Source organism: Sciurus carolinensis, chromosome 4, assembly GCF_902686445.1.
Source record: "Sciurus carolinensis chromosome 4, mSciCar1.2, whole genome shotgun sequence".
Lineage (NCBI taxonomy): Eukaryota > Metazoa > Chordata > Mammalia > Rodentia > Sciuridae > Sciurus > Sciurus carolinensis.
The window spans coordinates 138908156-138926965 of NC_062216.1; the positions used below are offsets into that span (position 1 = coordinate 138908156).

Sequence of the window (18810 nt, forward strand, 5' to 3'; positions counted from 1 at the left end):
AACAAATGAAGAAAATATTTATTAGGCTTCACAAAATTATTAGCACACTTGGACCCCCATTTCAAGATGATTACCAGATTAATACGGTTGTCCTTGGTATCCATGGGGCATTTGTTCCAGCAAGGGCTGACGTCAAAATCCTCAGATGTTCAAGTCCCTTATATAAAATAGCATAGCATTTGCAAATAACCTATCCTTATTGTTCCTATTTATTTATTCATTTATTGTTCTTTTGGTATTGGGGATTGAACCCAGGGGCATTTAACCACTGAGCCACATCCCCAGCCCTTGTATTTTATTTAGAGACAGAGTCTCACTGAGTTGCTTAGGGTCTCACTAAGTTGCTGAGGCTAACTTTGAACTTGGGATCCTCCTGCTTCAGCCTCCTGAACCACTGGGATTACAGAAGTGTGCCACTGTGCCTGGCCTTCCATATACTTTAAATCATCTGCAGATGATTTAAATGACTAATACAAAGTAAATGCTATATAAATAGTTATTGTAGTGTATTGTTTAGGGGGTCATGACAAAAATGTACATGTTCAGAATAGACACTTTTTTTTTTTTTTTTTTAATGGTGCTGGGGATTGAACCCAGGGCAGAATAGACACATTTTAAAAAAATATTTTTTATCCATGGTTGTTTGAATCCATGAATGTGGAACCCAGGGATTTGAAAAGCTGACTGTATATAGTGTTATTTTAGTTTAGCTTTATTAGGAATATTTTATTTAGGAAGCCAAACTCTTGCGTTAAAGTAATAAAATATATATTTCTTTATATAGTAAACAATAATTTAGCATATCATTCATGTTATTCTCATAGGTTTACCTTTTCTAAAGAAAAAAATATATACAGCTGATTGTGATTGAAGTTTATTTTCATGTGTAATGAATTGTAGCATTTCAAAGGTGTCATATAAAGTGGATAGTGAATTAGTGTCTGGGACAATATCTTTCCTTAATGATGAATCCTGATTTAACAAAAATTGATGTTCTGAAGTACCAAGAGATTTGCAGATCATTATGTGCCAAATCATCTGGAGTACAACATCCAGTGCATAAAAAATATCTTTTATTGAATGCAAATAGCTTGTGATAGTTTGCAAATGAATAATGAATGAATTCTTTTTCCTCAGCAAAGACTTTTTTAGTATTCTGGAATTTAATACCAATCTATAACTATATCAGATGAAAACAATAGACACCCCAAAGGGTTAAAACTAGTTTGAACATTCAGTGTAACTTCTAGATACAAGGGCTAGTTGGTTGAGATAATAAGGTGTGATTAAAAATGAAAGAATACAATAGATATTTAAATACATTTTTTTTTCTTCCATAAAAAGACAATAACTACATCTGTAGGGAGCTGAACATATCAGAAATCCTGTTTTTCTGCTTTGGTATGAGCATCCTAATGAATAGCACAGGTAAAAATACATTCATATTTCTCTTAAGACAAACAGACCAAAATGCTTAATTCCCTTCTGTCCTTGCAGTGGTAATGTTCTCTGTTCATCTTTGAAGCTTATCTGCACTCAGTAGCTTGTTTCCTTACCTGGATTTTAAGCCCACAGTCATTTTCACTTGACATCTATTATCATCGATCCATAATACAACTCTTCTTAACTCCCTGATCATCTCCATTGTCCTCTCCATGACCCCCATCACTTGTTGGTCAAATCTCCTTTCCATAGTCTCTCAGCACCATACATTGGAGTGGCTTCACCTATAGTACAGTTTCATGTTAGTTGGTTGACTGGCTCCTTGGGATGTGTGCTTGCCCCTCTCCTCTCTAAACTCTACTAGGGAAGGAATCATCTCAGTTTTTTTGCATCAATTCTTGGCTCCTAATCTTGCTCTTCACACATGTTCGGGTCCCAATAAATATTTGTTAAACATATTCCTGAATGAAGATATCAAGAAAAAGTATAACTTGACTTAAAGGTAAAGATTTTTTTCCTCTAGGAGGGGAAAATGTAATTTTAATTTCCTCTTGTATCAGAGGACTTCATGAACAACTTACATAAGAAGGCTATACTTTTTATAGGCAAAGATTTACTTTTATTAATTGAACTGAGCATATTAAAAGATTCAATGATAGAAGCCAAACTGGACTGACCTGTTGAGATATGGAAATGATCTAATGTCCTTCCTCTAGTCCCACCCACCCAAAGGTTCTGCTAGGTTTTAATGGCACCATCAGGTGGGAACCAAGCCTAAATACATGAGTCTTTGGGAGACACATAAGATCCAAACCAGAGCAAAACCATCTTTTAATATAGGAACTTTAATGTCTAAACAAACTTAGTCACATATTATTGTGTATGCACACTTGTGTTTCGGAAATACACACAGGCATGCCTCCTGGCCTCTGCCTTCTATTTAGTATTTGTCTACTCTTTTAGTTTGCCATGTGCAGAATCAAACCTAACCTTCTTAAGGATAAACAAGCCCTTCTGGGTCCTGCCTTTCTCCTTTACTGCCGTGTTTCAGTATAGAAATGTGTGTCTCATATACACATTCAGTTTCATAATGCCATGGAACCCAGGCTTCCACAATGGCAAAGATATGGCTAAAGCAAGAAAACAGAGTACTGTTGATCCTTGGCTAGGTTATTACCTAGGTCCAGAAGGGGATGTTGGTGATTACTGTTCCTCTTAAATCTAGCTTGGAATGAAATTGATTAGTATACTTGATATTGATATGGAAATTGTCATTTTTATGCAATAATGGTCTCCTTTAAAGAAAAATTAAAGCTTACTCTCATTTTGCATTTTTCTGGCAATTCATAAATTGTATGCTTGATATCGGGCAAGTCATTTCAACAAATTCTTTGGTATTCTTTGGTATTGGGGGCAGATGGCTATTTGTTAATAATTCAACAGTTGACTTTGAAGGTATGTGCTATACTCTAGCCTTCTTAGGCAATAAATTGGTTCAGGAAAGTAAAGAGAACTTAAGATCCTGAATTGTGGTATAGAAACATTATTACTGGATCCAAAATACAAATATCTGTGTTTCTTATCTTGCTCTGCCTGTATCTATCTATATGACCTGGACAATTCAACTACCTTGGGATTCCATTTTTTCATGTTTAACACAAAAAAGAGTGATCCATGTTCTCCCAGTTTTCACTTCTGTGAATCTTCTATATTGTTTTTCTTTTTCTAGTATAAATACAGTATTTGGAAACTTGTTCTAATTTTTTAACTCAACAATTTTCATTCCAGTTTCCTTTTTAGGTAATGATGCTGATTCTTCAAATGTATTTACTGAAGAAAAGTTTCATAGTACTTAAGACCACCATCAATGATTTCTGACACTTCTTTGTGTTAATCATGTGGCCTGAGACAATCTAATTACCTGCCTTGCTTCCATTTTTTTCCTTTATAAATATCAGTACTAATAATTCCTTTCTTATATGACATTCAATTGTTTAATCCAAGAAAAATCTTGAGAATAGTTCCTAGGATTTAACAATATAATCAATTCTAGATATTATAAGCTACTGTCATTATTCAAAAATACGGTCTATTCTTTTCCAGATAGAATTCTAGAATGTAACCACCAACTATTTATTGGCTACACACCAACTATCATAATGCTTGGATTTTTAGAGACTACTCATTTCTTTTCTCAAAAGCTGTTTGTCCTCACACTGCAGCAGTCATCAGAGCTTGGAGGCAGCTCCCTTTGGAGCCCATTAATTCTCTTCTAAGCACAGGCAAAGGAATCAGCACACAGAGATGTGTTGGTCCTGCTACTACCAACTTTGATGAATAAGGAGCGGATGTGGAAAACAGCCCAGTGGTCTTTCTCTTCAAGTCTCTCCTCTAGGAGTAGAACTTGTGAGGGAAATAAGCATGACCTTTGAAGCCTTTCATCTGTGAATAAGACAGCACATTTGATGGTTCACCATTATCCAAACATTAATAACCTTCACTTCTATCTTTTGTTGTTGAGCTTTATTACTAGTTTTTAACTGCATGTGTATCTTGGCAGACTTCAAAATATTCAGCTTGATAATCTTATTGATGCTCTCTTCAGGGGTTCCTAGAGGAAATGGAGAGTTCAGATAACTTCACCTTTTCGTTCTTTATAGAATGGTTAGCATGAAAATGAGCTCTGTACTATTCTGTGTTTGGACAGGAATCAAATGGGATGGTGTATGTGAAAGTTAAAAACCTTTGAAGAAATATCACTTTGTTTATATACACACATATTTTAATAAAATACAAGTAATTGTCCTCACTGTATATACATGCTGACTTCATATACATATATACCTTACATATAAAACTTTAAACCACTTCCAAGTGTGAAAGTCTCATGTTTGAGAACACTGAAGCTGATAACTACTTCCACGTTATTTTGTATGATACTCTTGACAGATCATCCTTACAGTACCTCCATTGAATATGTCCTATGCTGCACTGGATCTGTAATTTCCAGGACGTTGCCTGGTGCTGTATTTTCACACTGACCTTTTGAGTTCTTAGCCTTGACCAGGACTTTGTTTCAACAAAGCAATTGTTACCTGTGTATACGTAATCATTTTCTCTTGTCAGGAATCTTGTATTTTTACCAGTGTTAACTGTTTTAATATTTTTTTTATTCCTTTTTCAAGGATAGGGATATCTTACTTCCTTTTAAGACTAGTATCTATGATAGTTGCTAACTAGTTCACTCAATGGGAAACATCACAGACCTTCTTTCCCCTCCTATGGGATGGAAATTTTGTTTATCTTTTCTTTTTTCCTTTTTTAATCTAGTGTAACACTAATATGCTTTTCTGAATATATGGAATGAGAAAACTGGTAACTCAGTTATTGCTGTGATTTAGCTATATAATTTTATATAATCTTTTCAAATGGAAAAGATCATGAAGCTGATGCCAGCATCTTTTAGATTTCTCACGTTGGAGTTTGTTATGAGCTCAACATCATTCTTGCGGGTGAACAGGAAACAGAATAAGTAGCAGAGATGGCCCATGCACTGAAAAAGCTGAAAATACAGTCAAGGAATTAAATTGATATGAAGAACAGAAAACAAAACAAAAAAAATTGAAGACATTGCTTAACTTATAAAGGTCTTACACTGTGTATTATAAAAAGTTCTGGGTAAACTTCAGTGGACCATCACCTATGAAAAACACTCCATATTTAATCCTTACACTGTGGCTCACAAGTCTGTCCACTAGTCTTTAAGGGAAGTTTAGTCCTAGCAGACAGGAAGAAATTTGTGGATGAGAGAGTAAAAGAAAATCAGAGCTATTATTGATTGAATTTTGGAAAATTGCAACTCTTTGAAGTGCTTCACATACATGATCTTAATTCTAACTAAACATTTCCTTTTTGTATCTGTGGAAATTAAGGATCAGAGCCCTTCAGTAGCTTTACTAGTGGCACAAAGGTGATGGATTTGGGATTTGAAACAAGGCTTCAAAGACAGGGCTCCTTGCCATTATCTAGAAGAGGATGATTGGGAAGCTGTTGAGTAGTACAAGATATATGGCCAGAACCAGGGAATCAGTGATATAAACATGAAGGGATAGGAAGGATTTTAGGGTGTCAGGTGAATTCTGCAGGAAAGAGGTGAAAAGGAAGTTGAAAGTAGGTGTGTTTTCTTCAGCAGGGACAATTGATATTATGTCAGTTATCAACCGCAGTACTGCAGTAGGAAGAATAACTGGTGGAGAAGGACTCAGTACTTTTGGTTTTGGTAATTTTGAAATTACCAAAATCACGTGACTGATACTGGAAAGTCAGGTATGAAGCTGAGAACACATTCAGAATTGGAAGTACTGATAATTTAAGTCCTTAAGGTGCTCAAGATACCCGAGAAGTAAAGATTCAGAATAGAAACTTGGGAAAACTTTGAGACTTGGAAGAGAAGCTAAATAAATTGAGAATGAGAAATTGGAGAGATAATTGGAGTATCAGAAAAACAGGATGTGCTGAAAAACAATGGAGAGAAGATTTTCTCAAAGATGGGACTTGAATTGACCAAGTGCTGCAGAGAGAAATCCAATAGGATACCTGTAAATGGCTGAGGTGATGATGGCATTTTAAAACAGCCATCTTTGTTAGAGCAATTTCATAGGAAGGCTTGTTCTCTCTCTCTCTCTCTCTCTCTCTCTCTCTCTCTCTCTGTGTGTGTGTGTGTGTGTGTGTGTGTTTTAACATGGGAAAATATGAACATGTTTGAAGGTTGAAAGGAGGAAGGTTAGGGGAACAGGCTATGTGCAACCTCAGGTATGGAATAGCCACACTGTACTTCCTGGGTAGAAGTTGGGTCGTGTGATAAAGCAATAAGCCATAAATTTCTCTACTTATAGGAATCTCACTTATCACTCTGAATAAGAAAAATCTTAATTTTTCCCTTTATTATAGAGTAGCAGAGCAATCGCTCATCAGCATGGAAGAACACAGAGGCAAAAACAGTCCTACTAAAGCTGTGATCTACTGACTCTCAGGGATAAATGCTCTGACTACTGAGAATGCTAAATATGTCAGTGTTCCTAATTAGGTCAGCACTGGGTCTGCAGAATTGCTCACTCCAGTGCTCTGCTTCATTTACTTGACACTAATAATTCCAGAGGTAAACTTTTTTTTCATGGGACAAATAGACTCACCACCTGGTTGGAAACAATGGCTTATTCGTTGTGAAGTAGTCTCATCACAGGGCCCAATATGGTAAACTCTCACAGTTGCAATAGACAAGAACCAAATTTAAAGGGATAGTTCTAGACAGGTATAGATATACACTATCATAGCCTGTTTTGTGATGCTATGACAGAATACCACAGACTGGGTAATTAAAAAAAGAACAAATATTGATTTCTCCCAGTTCTAAAGGCTGGGAAGTATAAGATGAAGATCCTGGCAAGTTTGCTGTCTGGTTCCAAAATGGCACCTTTTTGCTTCATCCTCCAGAGAGGAGGAGCATTGTCTTTATATGGTGCAAAGCAAAAGAGCAAGAGAGGACAAACTACTCCTGTAATACCTTTTCTTTAAAAAAAAATAATATTGATTCTTTTTGGTTATTCATAACATTAGGATTCACTTTGACCTAATTATAAAAGCATGGAATACAATTTGCTATAATTCGGTCCCGATACTTCCCTTTTCCCTCCCCTCCTCCCTCCCCCTGTTCCCTTCCCTCTACTCTGCTGATCTTTTTGCTATTTACTTATAGTTCTTTTTTTAATTATTATCTTGTGGATGTATAAGGTGATGAGATTCATTGTGGTATATTCATATATGTACACAGAAAAGTTAGGTCAGATTCATTCCACTGTCTTTTCCTATCCTATCTCTCCTCTCTGCCCTTCAACACCATTCATTTACTCCTCTGATCTATTTTATCCCCACCCCCACTCCATTTTGGAATAGCTTCTACATATCAAAGAAAACATTTGACCTTTGACTTTTTGGGACTTGCTTATTTCTCTTACCATGACAGTTTCCAGTTCCATTTATTTCCTGGTAGATGCCATAATATCCTTCTTTATGGATAATACTCCATTGTGTAGACATATCACATTTTCTTTATCTATTCATCTGTTGAAGGGCATCTAGGATTGCTCCATAGCTTGACTATTGGGAATTGTATTGGTATAAACTTTGATGTGGCTGAATCACTATAGTATGCCGATTTTAAATCTTTTGGCTATATACCAAGTAGTGGTATAACTGGGTCATATGGTGGTTCCATTCCTAGTGTTTTGTGGATTCTTCACACTGCTTTCCAGAGTGGTTTCACTAATGAGCAGTCTCACTAGCAATGTATGAGTGTACCTTTTTCCCCACATCGTCACTAACATTCATTGTTACTTGTACTCTTGATAATTGCCATTCTGACTAGAGTGAGATGAAATTTCAATACAATTTTAATTTGCATTTCCCTAATTGTTAGAAATGTTGATTTTTTTTTTTCATATATTTGTTGACCATCTGTATTTTTACTTTTGGAAAGTGTCTGTTTAGCTTTGATTTTTTGGTGTTAAGTGTTTTGAGTTCTTTGTATATCCTGGATATTAATGCCCTATCTGAGGAGCAGATGGCAAAGATTTTCTCCCATTCATGCTTTTAATTGTTTCCTTTGCTGTGCATAAGTTTTTAAATTTGATGCAATCTCAATTATTGATTTTTAAATTTTATTTCTTGTGCTTTAAGAGTGTTGTTAAGGAAGCCAGTTCTTGTGCCAACATGTTGGAGTGTTGGGTGTACATTTTCTTCTAGTGGGTGCATGGTTTCTGGTCTAATTCCTAGGTTTTTGATTTACTTTGTGTTGACTTTTGTGCAGGGTGAGATATATTCTACTACATATGGATTTCCAGTTTTTCTGGAGCTATTTGTTTAACTGGCTGTCTTTTCTCTGGCGTATGTTTTTGGCACCCTGGTGTAGCATCAGATAGCTACATTCTGTGCATTTGTCTTTGTGACTTCTGTTTTGTTCCATTGGTCTTCCTGCCTGTTTTGGTGCCAATACCATGCTGTTTTTGTTAGTATAGCTCTGTAATATAATTTGAGGTCCTGTATTGTAATGCCTTCTGCTTTGCTTTTTTTGTTAAGGATTGCTTTGGCAATTCTGGGTCTCTTATTTTTATGAATGAATTTCATAACCACTTTTTCCAGTTCTGGGAAGAATGTCATTAGACTTTTGATAGGGATTGCATTGGACCTGTATAGTGCTTTTGGTAGTGTGGCCATTTTGACAATATCAATTCTGTTTATCCAAGAGCATGTGAGGTCTTTCCATCTTCTAAAGTCTTCTTCAATTTCTTTCTTTAGTGTTCTATAGTTTTCATTATAGAAATCTTTCACCACTTTTGTTAGATTGATTCCCAAATATTTCTCTTTTTTTTTGAGTCTTCAAACCCTTTTGGTAGTAGGATAAATTCATTCATTCAGAGCCCTCTTAACCTAAATACCTCCTAAATTACCCCACTTTCCAACAGTTTTACATTAAAAATTAAGTTTTCAGACTTGAATTTTGAGGAATACATTCAGATCACAGCACACACACGTACACATGCCTTTTACCCCCCACACACATATACATATGTACACACATAGTTCTCCTCCTCTTATTTATAGAAGATATATTTCAAGGCCCCAGTGAATACCTGAAACCATGGGTAATACTGAAACCTATATATTTTGGGTTTTTTCCCTTTGTATACATACCCATGATAATGTTTAACTTATAAGTTAAGTACAATAAAAGATTAACAATAGTCGATAACAAAATAAAACAATTGTAATAGTGTACTATCAATAATGTTATGTACATGTGTTTTCTCTGTATTTTAAATATCTTCTTATACTGTACTCCCCTTCTTGTGATGATGTGAGGTGACACTGTGTACATGATTTGATGTGAGGTGAATGATACAGGCATTGTGATGTGGCATTAGGCTACTGTCAACATTCTTGCTTGAACACAAGCTTTGTAATACCCCAGCTGTGATCTATCTGACACCTGAGACTGCTCCTAAGTGACTAACAAGTGGGTTTTGTATACAGCATGGACAGAGGGTGATTCATGTCCTGGGCAAGACAGAGTGTTGTGGCATGAGATTTCACCATGTGACTCAGAGTACCATGTAATTTAAAACTTGTGAATTGTTTATTTCTGGAATTTTCCATTTAATTTAATGTTTTGGGGCTGTGGTTGACTTTGAATAGCTGAAACCATGGAAGATAAAAATATGGGTCAATGGGCACTACTATATCCATAAAGAATCTTGGCTTTTGAGCTATGGAGAAATCTACTTTCTTGAACCTGGAAGCCAGAGTGTGTTCTTAACTGAAGACAGGGCAGAACCCCAGCCCAAGGAATCAAAGCTCTGTGGGACCCACCCCAAGGTGATGATGCAAAAGAATTGTCAAAGTAGTAAACTGATGGGAAGTTTTAATTTGAATAATGTGAAATGGCCTATATTTCACTGGTTTGACTTCCAAAAATAGCAGTTTCTTAGGATCAAAGCAATAGGAGAGGAAAAAAAAAAACTATTAGAGACTTGAGATTGATCACTGAATTTTGTCTTATTGAGGATGTTTGTAGTCCTTTGATAAAAATGGATTAAATGAGTAGTCCTACAGAGATTTATTCATCCTCTGTAGGAAATATTGAACAGATGTTACCATCTCTGCATGTCCAACTTTGTTCTCACTTCATTTCTCAGAGCCAAACTGAAAGTCTTCGATTAGGGAGGCTTTTGGTTATTTTGAATTCTTTTGTTTTTAGTCTTTTTAAGAATCTGATAAAAGCTATTGACTTTTTCTTCTTAGGAAAATAAACATACATACACTTAAAAAAATTGGAATATGCACGAATTCACCTGAAGTACAAGTCAATAACCCCTCCCTATAGGGATGAAGATAATTCTCAGACCTTCAAAGATTTGTGTAACCCACATAAAAGCTGCTAGGCCAGGGCTTATCCTCCCATCTATAGAGAAAGGGAAGCTGTATGTAGGATGCTGTGGCCTGTAAATCATGATATATATATGTATAATCTGGTTTTTGGTTTATGGAACAAGGCATAAGGAAATTGAGACAAAGATTCACCAGTTATTTCCCTTTGTTTGGCCTGCCATTATCAGATTTTTTTGGTGGGGGAGTACTGGTGATTGAACTCAGGGGCACTTGATCACTGAGCCACATCCACAGTCCTATTCTGTATTTTATTTAGAGACAGGGTCTCACTGAGTTGCTTAGCACCTCACTTTTGCTGAGGCTGGCTTTGAACTCTCGATCCTCTTACCTCAGCCTCCTCAGCCGCTGGGATTACAGGCATGTGCCACTGTGCCCAGCTCATTATCAGATTTTAATTGTCAGTACATGTGCTTGTTAGTACTTGAATTTAATTAATTTATTTATAATAGAGAAAATCAGTAGTGACTGGTATTAAATTCTATGCTCTTCCATTAAAGCTACTACGCAAGTGGGTATTGAAAAATAACCTCAGGTAGGGCCTATTTAAGGACTGTGTGTTGGTTCTAACTGGCTGCTGAGTAGAATTACTTAGGATACACATAATAATGCCCAGGTCCAACTTAAGACCAATTGAATCAGAGTCTCTGAGAGTGGGGACTAGACACTGATACTTCTCAAAAGCATCCCAAGAAGTTCTGGTATGTCATTGGGTCAGAGTAGATAAGATGAAGCAGGCAAGATGGCAACACTTCCTCACAGGTCAGGCCGGTGGAAAGGTGGGAAATCTCCAGCAAGCAAGCCAGTGAGTCAGACTCACATGAATCCAATTGTCTTGATAAGTATTCAGCTCCTAAAAGGGAATAAAACAAAGTCTTGGTCTCAGGGTCTTAAAGCGTAGGACAACAGACCCATGTAGCTTTAAAGCAACAGCAGTGTTTTAAAAATTGGGACAAGATAATGTGATTTATACAGGAAGGGACTCTGGGGAAGAAAAAAGTCTCAGAGAGTATATTCCCACCTGGTTCATATTTCAAAACTTGCAAAAGAATGAACAGTGAAATTCTCACTCTCCCCTTTCCAACTTTCTATTTTCTCTCCCTGGAAGGCAGGCGGCCTTACCGTACAAGAGTTAATTCATGTACAAGCGATGGCTTTTCCCCTATTTTATGCAAATGACATCTTGCAAATATGCATACTATTCTGCATTTTGACTTATTTCACTAAATAGTATGTCTTGGAGAATGGCTTAAGTTTTAACACTTCTCAAGTTTAAATGTTGTGAGCCTAACCACTCATGCCTGGATAAAGGCACATGATGTACAGTAGGGACTCAACAAATGCTATTGTCACTGTCATCACTTCCAAAATAAACAAGCCCTTGCTTGGCAGCACCTGTCAGCTAACATGAACTTCTATAGTACTCAATAAGGAATGCTGCTGTCTTCACCTCAGATCTGCAGGTAAAACATGCCTTGGGTGACATTCTCAAAAGGAGTGCTCAGAAAGAGACCAGATGTATTTCTAAACCTGCCACCAAAAAAACCAAAAAAACAAAACAAACAAACAAACAAACAAAAAAATCAACAAAACAAAACAAAACAAAAACAAAAGATGCAGTTGACTCAAAACAATTTTGTGACAAAATCTGCAAAACCACTAGTAGCATTTACCTCCAGACTCGGATAAACTAAATTGTAGAATTAATAATAAAGCAATGACATTCTTGCTGAAAGATTTAACTTGAACTTTTAAGTATACTTTCTTTTGCTGAGGACTTATATTTCCCTGCTTTCCTGTGTTGAAGTTATCAGTAGGAAACACTGACTTGTCACCTATAGTCCATTAATATTAGCTCATTAAGTCATAAATTGTAGAACATACATAGAAGTTAATTTTGAGATACTTCTATAACTGTGCTAGCTTCATACCATCACTTGGCACATTATGATCTAGTTGATATTTGCAGTTGATATTTGTAATTGATATTTTCTAAAACTCCGATATTAACAAGACATGATTTGTAATGACCAAAGACTTGGAATCTCTACTTAGTCATTGTGGATATCACGTCAGGCTTTCATTATTTAGGCAGCAACCAAGCATGTAGAAAGGAATTAAAAAACCAAATGGTAATGACATTGATTTGAGTTTGAAGTTTTTTTATCCTTAAGTTTTGATTCTTTACTCCTTTTGATATGCTTTTTGTTCGTTTAAAATCCCTGAGATGTTAGAATCTTATTTTTAGATTGAATATTGTATAGACTATTGTTCCTTACTGAAAATGGAAGTTCTAGAATCAGTGTCATTTTCTTCAGGCAGGTCAGCCTGGTTAATGTGTTACTGGCTACTTTAATAAAGCATTGTAAACAGATTGGGTTGCTGGTGTGTGCCTGCTTATCTCTGTGAGTGTACCTGGGCACGAGGGTACAGAGAAGGATGCTCAATAAAATTAATACACCATCGAGTCACTTTTATTTAGTGTCCATGGTAAAAGTTGCTTACAAACTTTGCTTCAGTTTGTGAAGCTGCTAGTCATCATAGGTGCTGAGAACATACAAATCCTAAGTTTATTATTGTATTCCTTCCCTTTATTAAACCCAAATAGCTTGCAGCCTCTGGTATATTACTTTTAATAACCCACATACACACACACCCTTACTTAAGGGTAAGTTCTATTAGGGCAGAAACTTACCTGGCTTATTCATAAAATTGTTTCCAGAATTTAGAACATTATACAACCCATATTACATAACCAATAAATGTTTATGAAATGAAGGAATATATGAGCACCATCTACTTTATTATAACTTGTCTCAGATGAAAGCTCTTGCTCTGTTCTGCCTCATGTTATCAGAACTTAAGACATATGTTAATCAGTAGGTTATTTTTGGGAAAGGAAATTTATCATCATAATTTTGTTTTAATCAGATTTGAGGTCAAATAGAATTTAAGAAAATGTAAAGTAGAACATATAAATATTAAAATTTAAAATAGGGAAACATTTTGTTTGTAACATGAAGTGTCTACTGGGGAAGGCACAATAAAATGCAAAACAACTGAACTTTGAGTTTGACTGACTTACAAAGGAACATGATGAGATTTTATGCATCACTTCCTTAGCGTCCTAATGGTAATTCTATGTTATGATTTTTATGCTCAAAAATATAATATTCAATTTGTGCAGGGTCAGAATTGCAACAGTAGTTATAATCCTATAATACTTATTAAAAGTATGATATAGTTTTAAAATACTTCTAGTACTTAATCCATCATTTTTGTTATCATTAGACACAGTTAATTGAAGACAATGTGAAATAAATTATCTTCTATGTAGGTTGTCTTACATAGTACAGCACTTTCATGTTGACATGTTAGTTTTAGTATCATTGTCCCATGAAACTGACATTGGAGTGGATAGTTGAATTACTTCAACTGGTCCTGGAATTTCTTTCTTCAGTGGAGGTCAAGCTATTTAAAAATATTATCTCAGTACTGTCAGCTTATTGAGGAGATATTGGCAAAGTGATTTATTCTTCTTTAGCAGGCAAGAAAATGGAAATATAGACGAGACAAGTCAATTGCATAAGGCTTTTTGACAAATCAGTGCTATGTGGGTGACAGAAAATTTCTCAAGTTACAGTCCACTACTGTGAGGACTGATTGGTGCCGAACATACAAAAGTAAAAGTCAAATATTCACCTTGCTTTGTTAGAAAGCATGGTTGCTCAATCATTTCTGACTGATGTGCTTAAGCCTTTAGAATTTGTGAGTCAAGTTACCTATATGTGTTGCCAGATTGCTAACTGGCATATTTTATACTGTTTAAATGTATTGACCCAAGTGAAGTAGTAGTGAAATAAATTGAGATCAAGTGCTTTGAGATTGTCGTGATAATAAAAATAAATTTTTATTCACAACAAATACTTTTTGATATTAAAAGAACAAGAGAGAAATCATTAGAGTGTTAAAAAAAAGACTTAAAGAGGTTATTTTTTAGACAGGAAAATAATCACACTAAGGAATAGTAAGGACAACCATTTAAAAATTAAAAAGTGTCCTATCAAAGATTCAATTAGAAGTTGATGAATCTAAATTATAGACCAGCTATGGACTGACCTCACATTTATTATCTGTTTATTAGTTATCCTCTGTTTGGGAAGATCTCTGACTTTGATAATAGCAAATCCTTTCCTTTTTGCTATAGTTCCATTTCCCCTGTGTGTTTTCCAGAATATAAGATCCATGAAAGCTCACATGGGTGATTTTGTCAGAAGTTCAGGAAATACAACATATGATTCCCCATCTCTTGGAAATTCCTGATTTATTTTGACAGTTTTAAGGCTCAAGAAATAAGAAACCTCTCTCTCTCTCTCTGCTTATTCCAACTTTTTGCTGTGAAATGGCTTTTACTGTGAAATATTCATATATTTTACATAATGTATATTAACATTCTGAGCACCTTGCTTTAAAATCATAGGAAGAAACAGCAATGAGAATGGATTGAAGAATGAAGTTATGTGGCTGGGCCAAGATAGATTTTATGAGTCACTTGGAATATTTATAGGGTTATTGATTTATTTCAATAACCTGCTTATTTTTCTCTTTGTAGTAGCATCAATTAAAATGTTTTGTGCTTTTTGAATTATATAATCTACCAAAATTGTTATATATTAATTACTACGTGTTTTTTCTATTGAACATGCATAATTTCATTTTGAGGCTTTGGAAAACATGCAGTTTGGGATATCTGAGGGACTTTCTTTTTAATGCATACAAGTTATTTCCTTGGAGTGATACATTTAATTGAAAAGGTCACTGATCAGGAATCACTGTGATTTTAGATTTTTCTGCTTTCTCAAATGATTGAAAATTGCTATTGTCACTTTTAATAGTGATCATGAAAAAAACATGTTAATGGTAGAATAATGACCATATTTTTCATTTAACCTACCACACAAAAGCAATATATTTCATTTCTTGGCAAATAGAAGGAGTCTTTATTTTCTTAATTTGAATATGATATACGTTCCTGGTGCTTCATCTTTCAAGATGGGAGAAAGGAAAAACTGTAATTTTAAAGCTTTTAGGATGTCGGAAGGGAACAAACAGCCTTTTCCAGGTCTGGGCATTTATTTTGTTTTATTTATGATGGAACATGGGAATATTTTAAAAGCAAGATTTGTTGAGCACCTAGCTTTGTTAATATTGCTGTGTTAAATGTGTAAGTATTGAACTGTCGATGAAATATGAGACATTTTACCCAGTGACATTTTAAATGAATCTCATTGTAGGGGAAGCCTGTGGGAACACCAGATGCTGGTGCTTATTTCCGTGTGCTTGCAGAGCATGGAGTGGCTGCCTTGTTTACAGCGCCGACTGCAATTAGAGCAATCCGTCAACAGGACCCTGGGGCAGCCTTGGGGAAGCAGTACTCTCTGACAAGGTGAAGTCGGGATGCACAGGGCAAATTACATTAAAAACTGCAATCAAAATGAATAACAGAACATTATGTTTTTTCTAGTACTGCAGTACCTCTATGGGAACAGCCAAAGATTCGGAATCTGAAGATTGGCTTTTGCTAAATATTACTTTGAAATAGTTGTAATATTAACTATACTGTAGAGTTTTTAAAATACTGAATCTTCTTTATCTCAGTTCGAATCTTACCTATACATTTCTTTATTTAAACTATCCTGCTTCATGTTCCATACAAAGTAAAATTCTGTTTATGACTTAAAATGCATGTAATTTCAGCATCTAACTCTCTTTTGAAAGTAGATTGGTTTAAATGGAAGGAAAAAATTATTTGAATTCATGTGTAGAGATAAAATGAGAAAATTAGAGTCCAAATTACATTTGTGGAAAGAGTAAGGAAATTGTTTTTACTTTTGTTTTGTAATAATGTGCTGTGAATAGTTTAGATATTTTTATGCTGGTTTATTGACATCTGTTTTAGTTTAATGATATGTATATTCAAAGTAATTATAGCAATTTGTATCTTCAAGGCAGTTTTCAACATCAGTTCTCATTGAACTCTTTGATGTAGGTCATTGCTGTAAAAAATAGAGTTTTTGTAGTTTCTTAAATTCAAAAAATGGGTTTGAAGTAAGATGGTCTGAATTTTTTTAAAATTTAATGCCAGAATATTTGAATTTTATGTTGCTATTGCCCAAGGGAGCTAAACTAGATTATCATACACTCAACTACATATGTTAAGCAAGTTTCCAGTTTCGTCAGGGTCATTTGTTTTCTTTGTTTATTTTTTATGTTACAAGAATAGACATGAAATTGCCTAAGATTATATTCATAATATAAACAGTGCACTCTTGTTAATGTTAGAGGGTGACCATAAGATGACTCTTCCATCATAGTATTTTATTCACCCTTTTTTGGTGGGGGAGGTACCAGGAATTGAATGCAGGGGCACTCTACCACTGAGCCACATCCCTTGCCCTATTTTGTATTTTATTTAGAGACAGGGTCTCACTGACTTGCTTAGTGCCTCACTTTTGCCGATGCTGGCTTTGAACTCTCGATCCTTCTGTCTCAGTCTCCTGAGCTGCTGGGATTACAGGCATGCACCACTACACCTGGCAACCCTTTCTTGTTGTTCTTTCATTTGCTGCATTTTAATTTCTTTTCCTTCACTTCAGCCCAAATTATAGAAAAACTAGATTTTAACCAAAACAACTTAGAATGTATACAGTCCACATTCCTCAAGACAATTCCAGGGTTTAGAAAAAAAATGATTTTAGTTCCTTCCATTGTATCTTTATTAACACCCTAACTGTGAGTGTGAAGTTGCATTACCAGCCAGCTAAGGTCCCACATTTGTTCATTATTGTTCTCTGATTTTATTTGGATTCCTAGATGTTATCCTTCACACAATACTCCCTAAATCATCACTCTTTAAATATATACACGCAGACCTGAGTAGAGATTCATCATCTTTTTTTGCAAAATGTCAGGAGATTTCCCCAGACTTTGGCATCTGTCTCTAGGTACCTAAGTTATTCATCATGATACATACATCTTTTTTGTTGTTGTTGTTCTCAATAGTTGTACATCACAGTAGAATGCATTTTGACACATCATACATAAATGAAGTATAACTTCTCATTCTTCTGGTTGTACATGATGTAGAATCACACCGATTATGTACTCATGTGCACACATAGGGTAAAAATGTCCAATTCATTGTACTGTCCTTCCTAACCCATACCCACTCCCCTCCCTCCACTCACCTCTGCCTAGTCCAAAGTATCTCTATTCTTCCCTAGCTGTCCCCCTTGTTGTGAATTAGTATCCACATATCAGAGAAAACATTCGGCAATTGGTTTTTTGGGATTGGCTTATTTCACTTAGCATGATATTCTCCAGCTCCATCCATTTACCTGCAAATGCCATAATTTCATTCTAAAAGTACTCTAAGATTTTATCTCACTCCAGTCAGAATGGCATTTGTTAAGAATACAAACAACAATAAATGTTGGTGAGGATGTGGGGAAAAAGGTACATTCATACATTGCTGATGGGACTGCAGATTGGTGCAACCATCATGGAAAGCAGTATGGAGATTCCTCAGAAAACTTGGAATGGAACCACCATTTGACCCAGCTATCCCACTCCTTGGTTTATACCCAAAGGAGTTAAAATCATTATACTGCAGTGATGCAGCTACATCAGTGTTTATAGCAGCTCAACTCACAATGGCTAACCTATGGAACTAACCTAAGTGCCCTTCGACAGATAAATGGATAAAGAAAATGTGATATATATACACAGTGGAGTATTACTCACACATCTATTTTAATAGATACTTAAAAATATTTAACATATGTAGATTAAAATATTAATCTACAAATACCCTCAACCCATTCAAGTTGCTATTATTAGTAAATGAAAACACTTACTGATCACCTACAATGTGCCACTTGCAATTTCTTATCTCATTTAATAATAGCAGCATCTTTGTAGGTAGAAATTGTGATTATTCTCATTTTACAAATCAGAGAAAGTCACTACCAGTGAGTTTAAGTAACTCTATAGAAAAAAACTAACTCAGACAATTTCAGTAGAACCCACTCCCTTAACAAATACCACAGGCATACTTTTACTATTAAGGAGCAAATTAGGAAACTAACCGAAGTCAGGGACTTTGTCATTCATGGAATAAAAGTATATTTTGCCTCTCATATTTTTGTTCCATTCAATTATGCCACTACTGAACTACTTCAGTAAATTCTTACTTAAAAAACAGCAGGGACCTAGAAGATCTTTTTATTTTGAAAACAAGGAAACTGAGGTCCAATAAAATTAAGTTGGGTTAGAGACTGATAATAGGAAAGAACTCATCTTCTCCTA

The 18810-nt window shown here is 35.3% G+C and overlaps 1 protein-coding gene across 5 annotated transcripts in view; it reads left to right on the forward strand.

The window, feature by feature from the left end:
- Nucleotides 1–18810, forward strand: part of Acss3 (acyl-CoA synthetase short chain family member 3) — a 175847-nt gene that overhangs the window by 77728 nt on the left and 79309 nt on the right. For all 5 annotated transcript variants that reach the window (XR_007108471.1, XM_047551056.1, XM_047551057.1 and 2 more), the window contains one exon: nucleotides 15738–15889. Coding sequence is in view for 4 of the 5 variants with exons in the window: in XM_047551056.1 (XP_047407012.1) it covers nucleotides 15738–15889 (152 nt within the window). In the remaining variant the exon portion in view is untranslated. The remainder of the gene's footprint in view (nucleotides 1–15737; nucleotides 15890–18810) is intronic.